The following is a 9250-nucleotide window of genomic DNA, read 5'->3' as shown; positions in this document are numbered from 1 at the left end:
TGTTTTTCCTTACTCTTTTCAGAACTAGATGAATCAACTGTGTTTGTACTTGGAGCCGTGCTATACAAAAATTTAGAACTCATTTTGCCCACTTTGAGGTAAGAAATTCCATAAATACAATATGAATTGAACTATTTCAGGATAATAAATATACTATAGGTCAGAATAAAAGCAGACAGTCAAGGCTATTTGCATATTAGTACTGCTGGATATTTTTTTCATTATATTTATAATGTTTATGCATATATTAATCTTTCGTTCATGCTTAGTTACTTGTATGATATAAGTAGCCTTTTCATCAAATTGCCTTAATTTCTATTTTATTTAATCTATATTAAACTTAATTACAGAAATGTTTGATCAGAAATATATGCAGTGATGTACATTAATGCTCAGGCCACTTGTGGTATAATCTGCTGTTTGTCCAGTTAGTACAAATGCTCTTGCAATGGCATTATAACTTGATATACTAAAGTTGTCTACTCCACTTCTACAGAAGTCTCTAGCACTAGTTTTCCAAATATTTTTTCAGTGCAAATTGTATTCAGAATCAACAGCAGGGCTATAGAGAAGATCTGTTTTAGAAACAAGACATGCATGTGCTGAACAACTGGAGTAGATCAGTTTTGTGGGCCATACACATGCAAAAGATACAAGAAGGCCTCTTGTTTCACTGTTTCCTTTCTGTACTTGCCAAAAGACAATTTGGAAATAAATATTTCACCTCCTTTTTTCGAACTACCAGTTATGATAATTTTTGGTCCATTTATACTATATTATTTTATATGATCCTGGTCTTTTAATGCCCTTTTACAGTACAAGAAGCACATGCAGATTGTGTCCCAATAGGTGCTAATGAATTCACAATAATTAGAAAATATAGTAATAAGGAAGCCGCCAGAACACTTTTTCCTACTCTGCTTAGCCAAAACATCAGGAAAAGCAAGAGGTTTTTGCCACAATCTATCTGAAAACAAAAAAGGCTAATTCCTAAGAAAATTAAAAAACTACTTCCTAGCAAAGTTTCAGTGTGTTGTGCAATGAGGAGCTGCAATTTAGGGACAAAAATGTCTCTGAGGTGGAGCACAATTTGAACAGTGATGTCCTGACAGAGCACCTTGAAGCCTGAAAGTGCTGGCAAGGGCCATCTGTGCTTAAGGCCTGATATAAATGACAGCTCATCCACTTCTGAAGTATCACTAAGCGCTTCCCATTTGTTGTACCAGTTTCTCAAATTAGCCAGGAAGGAAGAGATGTTTGTAAAAGATTTTTTTTACCCCATACTCAAAGAACCATGACAACTGGCTTATTGGATTTAGTTCCTTTTGGTAGACCTTAGGAAAAATCTGCCAGTCCTAGGGAAGCATCAATACAGCTTTTCAGATTTTTACATTGTAAACTGCAGTCTATGATCATGCCTTTTCAACTTTCACATGTCAATAGTATTAATTTCCAGGAAAAAAAAAAAAGGTGTAAACTTTAAATTCTGAATATTTGCTTATATGAAAAGTCTTTCAGGGCTCTTATCCATTATGAAGATGAAGTTGATATGCCTTACTGGATTTTTCCTAGAAACAATACCATACCAAGTAGTGGGAACAAGGGCAGAACAGGAACATAAAGTGGAGCAATGTAAACACTATGGATATCTATTAACAAATGAAGTCTTTAGAAATTTAAAAACAAAGGTATCCTACTTTGCCTCTGAATTTGTTCAGTATTATTTGAATCTAATTCTCTGATGCCTGTGAAAAGGAAATTAGCACTATTGCTTGCTCTTATGTATGTGAACAAGGAATCAAAGTAATTATTAATCTGTGATATAAAAATATAACACATACCCAGGTACTTCTCATCTCTTCTTTGTTTGGAATATAGCACTTTGCATTTCCTTAATGAAATACATTTCTTATAATGAAGGTACACTGAAACTTTTAAGCTTACATCTCTTAACCTCATCAGGAAGTGTATCATGCTGGATTTCTTTGCCCATGGCAATCATTTTCAAAATATGATCTCATGGCCTTAAAATAGTACCTCAAAAAAGTCACAATTTCAAACTACTTTCATAGAATTATAGTATTGAAAGGTTTGTGTTGGAAGGGGCCTCCAAAGATCATCTAATTCTAACTTCCTGCCATGGACAGGGCCACTTTCCACTAGGCCAGGCTGTTCACAGCCACATCCAGCCTGACTCTGCACACTTTTGATGACAGGACATCCACAACTTCTCTGAGCAGCCTGTTAGAGTGTCTCAACACCCTCATAAAATAAATTTCTTCCTTATGTGTAATCTACATCTATCCCACTTCTGTTTAAAACCTTTGTGCCTTGCCTTATCCCTACAGATACTGGTAAAAAGTCTTGGTCTTTATCTTAGGCCCCCTTTAAGAATTGAAAGCTGGCAATAAGGCATTCAATGGAACCTTCTCTTCTCCAGGATGAAAAACCTCAGCCCTCTGGACATTTCCTCATAGGAGAGATATTACAACCCTGTTATCATTTTCATGGCCCTCCCCTGGACCTGCTCTAACCCTTTCATGCCTTCCTTGTGCTGGGAATTTCACAGATGGACTAAGCACTCTAAGTGGTGTCTCACAAGAGCAGAGTAGAGGCACACAATAACCACCCTCACCCTGCTGGCCATGCTTCTTTTGATGCAGCCCACATTGCCAGCTCATGTTCAATATTTCATCTACAATATCCTCCGGTATGTCTTGACAGGCTGCTCTCAGTCCCTCTACCTTCTAGACTGTATTGATCCCAGGGATTGCTTCAGCTCAGATGCAGGACCTTTCCATCAGCTTTGTTGAACTTTCTGAGTTTTGCATGGACCTGCCTCTCAAGCCTGTGAAAGTCCCTCTTGATGGCATCACTTCCCTCCAGCATGTCAGCCACACTGTGGTGTCATCTGAAAACTTGCTGAAGGTGCCCTCAATCCTTTTGTCAATGAAGATACTCAGTACTCTTGAATGCATTTTAACACATGCAGATATTTTAATGTTCATTCAGATAGAATGTCAGCAAAACCTTTGATACTGTCTCCCACGGCATTCTCCTGGAGAAGCTGGCAGCCCATGGCTTGGACAGATATTTTCACTAGGTAATAAACTAGCTTGGATAACCAGGCCTGGACTGGTGGGGAATGGTGCTACATCAGGTTGATGAACAGTCTCTAGTGGGGCTCCCCAGGGCTCAGTATTGTGGTCAACCCTGTTTAATGCCTTCGTTGATCAGGATGAGGGGATCAAGTACACCCTCAGTAAGTTCACAGATGATACTACGTTGAATCATGATCTACTGGAGAACAGGAAAGCTCTGCAGAGGTATCTGGACAGGCTGGATCAATGGGCTGAGGCCAAATGTATGTGGTTCAACAAGGCCAAGTGCTGGGTCCTGCACTTGGGTCAGAACAACCCCATGCAGCACTACAGGCTGGGGCAGAGGGGCGGGAAACCTACTTGGTGGAAAAGGATCTTGAAGTGTTGGTCAATAGCAGGCTGAACATGAGCCATCACTGTGCCCAGGTGGCCAAGAAGTCCAGTGACCTCCTGGCCTCTATCAGCAATAGTCTGAGCAGCAGGACCAGGGCAGGGATTGTCTACTTGTACTCTGACTTGCCCCCTGATGAGGCCCCATCTCAAATCCTGTGTTCAGTTCTGAGCCCCTCACTACAAGAAGGACACTGAAGTGCGAGCCCAGAGAAGGGCAATGGAGCTGGTGAAGGGTTTGAAGCACAGTTCCAGTGAAGAGAGGCTGAGGGAGCCAGGTTTGTTTAGCCTGGAGAAAAGGAGGCTATGGTGTTCTCTTTTCATTCTCTACAACTTCCTGAATGGAGTTTGTAGCCAAGTGGGGGTTCAGCTCTTATCATAGGCAATTAGCAACAGGACAAGAGGAGAAGGCCTCAAAGTCTGCCATGGGAAGTTCAGGTTGGACATCAGGAAGATTTCTTCACTGAAAGGTTGCTTAAGCGTTGGAATAGGCTTCCCAGGGGGGTGTTGGAGTCCCTAGCCCTGGATGTATTCAAGAAATGACGGAATGTGGCGCTTAGTGCTATGGTCTTGTTGACCAAGTGGTGACCAATCAAAGGTTGGATTTGATGATCTTTGGTGTCTTTTCCAACCAAGTGATTAGGTGATGCTGGTGATTAGGTGATTCTGTGATTCTGTGACTTGAAATTGGAAAAAAAGCTGCAGCTGTGGTTAGTGCTGAATTTGTTGAGCTCTTACACTCCATGAAAATTTGAACTGACACGTAGGTTTTAAAGTGATGTTTATTATGGTCTGGTTTTTATTATTTTACACTTGTTTGGGTAGATGAATGAAGGTTTCTATATATCCCACTGCATTTGGAAAAGGTTTATTCTAGTTGGTCACATTTTGCAATGAAAAAATATCTTACACATGTTTATATTAGCTACTCTTTCTACCAATCTTGCTTAAGTGTAATAAATATTATTGCAATAACCATATTAGTGCTGAACACAATGATATGCTTCACTGCATTATTGTTCTCTATGGAGCAAACACTGTAAGATGTGAAGGAATGTAACATCATCTATTTTTTATATGATGCCTCGAAGTGCACAACACAGGAATTAAAAAAACATTCTGGATAAGTGTCTTATGTGATGAATTTCTAAGTAAAATGACAGTCAAATATATAGCAAGGGTGAGAACAAAGATGAAAAAAATTAAACCAAGGTAAAATAAGTAAAATGATCTCATGATTGAGTTTGAAGGCCACATCATTTACACCTGATAACCTAATAATAAAGGTGATTTCTACCAGCTGCAGTTAGCTATCTAGAAAGCTTTACCAGTTCCCACGTGATTTCAGTTCCTGGCTTTACAGGAGTTAGGGTGGGAATAAAGAAAATATTTGGTTGTAGTTTCCAGCAGAATAAAGACAACATGCACTCCAGTGCATTCCTTAGTTTTGTCACTCGAAGGTATGCAAACTTCTGCATCATCACAAGGAACTGCTTTTGAAAAATAAACAAACAAACAATTTTTAAAATCTCAGTATATTTTTAGGAAAGTCTTCCAAAGTACCTAACCACAGAATCCCAATCTGCTACATCACAGGTGTTCAGTGAGTAAAATGAGGATTTCATTTTCTAGAGCAGCCTATACAATATATTTCACAAAATCCAAAATTAGCTGCATTTTACCATATGTGTTTGATTTTTCTTGGTTTTACTAGCATACAGTCTACTGGAAATTACTAAACACAGTGTGAGATGGGAACTTGCTACTGTATTAATATGGTTTTCGGACTTGTGTTTAATCCTACTGGTACATGTACATTCAGAGAATTTTGCTATGAGTATTTAAACGAGAGTTTAGGGAAACAAAAAGAAAAGGTTCTTCCTTATAAAAATGGAAGAATGGGGTTTTTTTCCATGCACAAGTAAATAAACTTGATCTGATTCTATTTCCTAATATATTTTGCTGCATTGCACTGTTCTTGTAATGTCTTACAGATTTTTTCATACCAGATATTGAAATATTGAATATTTTCAGAACTCTAGACTGAGTATTATTTCCATAGCTCTTGCACCCCTGAGCATATTTATGTTATTGTTAAGTTCATAGAAAATTGATTCTCAGTACAATACTCATCTAAAAGATATTATCTATAATTGCTCTCTTGAGCACTCTGAAGAAATACATTGCATGTTGCCATAATAGAAAATAGTTTTAAACTTTTCCTGTAAGAAATAAGAACAAATAAAGAATCAATGATTTTGCTGTATCAAGAGGTTTTTTTCATCACTAAAACAGCCACCATGAATTTCTTGTTACATTTTTTTTCACTGAAATGTTCTTTCCCCCCATTTGAAACATTGTTTCTAACCCTGAACTTTGGGGGCTGTACAACCGAAAAAGGCCCTTAAATTTCTTTGGATCAGCTTTGTTAGACTAAGGACGTACCTCAGACAGGCTTTTATTGCATCACATTACAGATTTAGCATCCATAATTTTTCTGTAATGCATTCAACTTTTACACATTGATCTATAACTTCGATCATGCTGTCTTGGGATAACAACATGCCTTATTCATAAGTTCATTTTTCTTAAGTAACAGATTCATTCTAAAAAGAGAAGAAGACATGAATTTCATACCCCATAGGATCAGTATGATTTCTCTTATATAAAAGAATATGCTCAAAATGTATATATCCTGATAGGAAAACAGCTTAATCAAACAACTCTTTTATTAATATCATTATTAACTCACATCAGAAAAATGCTCTAGGACACCAGCTCTGAAAGCATTTCTTGAGCTTTTACTCCATCACTTTGCTATCTTGAATCCTCAAGGATTTATTCAGCCATAGTTTCCAAGAAATTTAATAGATTGTTTTTGAATAATTTATTTCAAAACTTAACCCTGATGACCATCTTTCTGGACTGTCAGCTGAGCACCATCCTGTAAAACATTTCTCATTAAAGTTGCATTTTAGATTATTTTTGATGAAGGAGAAGGAGCTTAATGGTGGAGTCACTCTCCACTATAAAAAAATCGGTAATATAATGCACTTTCCCAAGTGTGAGATGGATCATCCCCATTCTATGTCATTCACAACATTAGAGGGACTGAAGCTAAAATGTCCAGGGACATTTTGTAAAAGCCAATTACTTAAATTCCTTGATAAGTGTTCTCAAAACTAGGCTGTTGTTTACAAAAAATATCTTCAACAGAGATAGCAGTGGGGCTGCACCAGTGGTTTTGATATTTTTTTCAAATTTTTGAAATTTTTTGACTACAAAGCTTTGAGCTTTAATTTAGAGGTATCTTAATATGCTATATGAGTTTGGAATATACTTTAGAATATACTTGACTGATTGTATTCTTCCAGGGACTGTCCAAGCAGTTAAATATGAAATATGCAAGTAGGCGTTCAGCCCAGACAGGACAGCGATGAGGGATGCAGTTTTCATTTCACAGTGATATAGGCAGTTATATTTATTTTCTTGTGAAACAGTTTGCTAGGGGCTCTTGAGAATGTAAGGGGATTGGTAGAGTTTTAATGAGACTGAGGTAAAATGAATGTACTGAAGTGACAAACTAGGTACTTAGATGTGCCTTCAGACCTCACCCCAGAACTGTTATATCTGTACCGAAAGGAGATAGACCAAGGAAAACATTTTCAATCACAAAGACTGACTGTAAAAGAGTACTGAAGTAGCAGTATTTAGAATAGTTTGCATGAATTTCCAAAATTGATGTCATCTCTCAATAAATAGTAAGTGCCATTTTCTCTTGTCACGATGTGTTAAGAGAAATCAAGTATTTTATTTATTTAGCGTTTTATTTACTTTGGGGAAGGTTGGTTCTATTTCAAAAATTACAGATATTCAGCTACTATAACTCAACAGAATGCTCTGAAAATTAGCTAAACTTTAAATTTTAACCTGATAGATACATTTTTGTCAATAGTGTGTGAGATTTAAAGTTTAACCAAAGTGCAGAAATAGGAATTAAGTAAAATAGAAAGTTAGTTCCATTATATTTACATTATGTGATTTGGCTGAGTAAAATTGGACTAGAACTCATACCTTGCCCCAGAAGTACAATTGCATTGCTTGTGCTGAATGAAATGCCTGCTGAGCTAAGTTTCTATTACTGTAGCCATGGCAATTCCTGTTTCAATGATCCAGCAAAATGGAATTCTCTCCTAAATACAAACTCCCTAGAGAAAATAAGCAATTGAACAACAAGAGAAGCAAACGAATATTTATACTGTCTATTATAATTAGATCTAAAGTGTTTTGTTTCTTTTTTGATAACATCCTTTGATACAATCCTTTGATGACATTTCTGTGAGGCGTGGAAAGCAGCATTACACACAAAGTAAATACCATAATGATGACCAGAAACAGTCAGGCTGATAACTGATGGTCATTCTAGACCAGCTGGGGTCATAAGAAGCAAGGATCTCAGACATGAACGTGTCAACATGTCTTTATGGCTGTATTAGCATAACCTTGGCATTACTAGGTCTGTCCTGAAAGGTTGCTATGATACATAGTGTTCCACATTTTACATAAAAAAATAAATTGATGATGCATTAGAAAAATTGACAGAAAGCTATTATTCTGCATAACCTGCTACAGTAACATAAGACCAAATCTAATCTCACATATGAGAAAAAAAAATTTGTTTTGTCAGGATTTCAGTCAGGGCACAATTGTGGTTTAAATTCTGAACAGTATTTAGCTGATGAAATTGCCCACTCAGATACCAAATACAATTTTTTTAGAATTGGAAACAGGTATTTTTTTTCATGAGCACAGAATCAACAGAACTGTACAGTCTCCCATTGCACTCATCCATCTTCACAATCCTATCATTAATGGTCAGAAAAAACCCAAGCACAGCACCTGAGAAGAAAAATGACTGTCTTTTATAAAACATATCTAGTATAGATGAGATACACTCAAACATGCATAGAATGTTTGTGTTACCAATGCATTCTTCTAATCGATAAATAGTAATTTAAGGAATTGCACTTCTGCATCATTGGTGCTTTTCAGTCTTCAATGTGTGGAGTACAGTTGGAAATAAGTTTCACCACTTTCAACAAATTATATTCTCCCTTAATATTTGTCAACTAAAGTCACAGAAAATACCTGATGAAATCTTAAGATGTAGTATTAGGAGTCTCATTTAACCTTATGGACACTTAAATTTTCCATTTTTGCATTTTCTTACAGGAATTTTACAGTTGTTAATTCAAAAATCATTGTTGTTACTATACGACCTGAGCCTAAAACTACAGATTCTTTCCTGGAGATAGAACTGGCCCACCTGTCTAATGTAAGTACAAGAATAGGTGATATGCTTTTACAAAAGTATTTGCCAGATCACATGAGAGAAAAGTGATGTTTTAAATATCAGGCAATAAAAAGCAGTTTAACTTCTAAAATTTAAGCCCAGGAACAGTGTTACCATCTTTGAAAGGAATGTGTACTTCTTTCATGCATCCATATAAACAAAACAAAATTAATTGCTGTTTTGTGAATGTTGAGGGTTTTTGTTAAACAGCAATTTCTAGTTTCCATTAAATGCATTCATGATTACAACTGAAGATGTATTATTGTACTGGCTACTTAACCTTTTGCTCCCTGCATAGGTCATAGAGGTATAATAGTTCTTCAGGCCCTTTCTTCCTTTCTTTCATTATTTTACAGAAGCCAATTTTTACTTAACCCATTGTAGCATACTGAAAATATGCTTGGGT

General features: G+C 36.6%; 1 protein-coding gene across 3 annotated transcripts in view; it reads left to right on the top strand.

Moving 5' to 3' along the window:
• The window catches only part of ADGRB3 (adhesion G protein-coupled receptor B3), a 442842-nt gene that overhangs the window by 252215 nt on the left and 181377 nt on the right, over positions 1-9250 (top strand). For all 3 annotated transcript variants that reach the window (XM_031057612.1, XM_014307289.2, XM_031057611.1), the window contains exons 14-15: positions 23-98; positions 8724-8826. In XM_031057612.1, coding sequence (XP_030913472.1) covers positions 23-98; positions 8724-8826 — 179 coding nt within the window. The remainder of the gene's footprint in view (positions 1-22; positions 99-8723; positions 8827-9250) is intronic.

This window comes from Geospiza fortis, unplaced genomic scaffold (assembly GCF_000277835.1).
Source record: "Geospiza fortis unplaced genomic scaffold, GeoFor_1.0 scaffold264, whole genome shotgun sequence".
Classification (NCBI taxonomy): domain Eukaryota; kingdom Metazoa; phylum Chordata; class Aves; order Passeriformes; family Thraupidae; genus Geospiza; species Geospiza fortis.
This window is presented reverse-complemented; position numbering and strand designations above follow the sequence as displayed.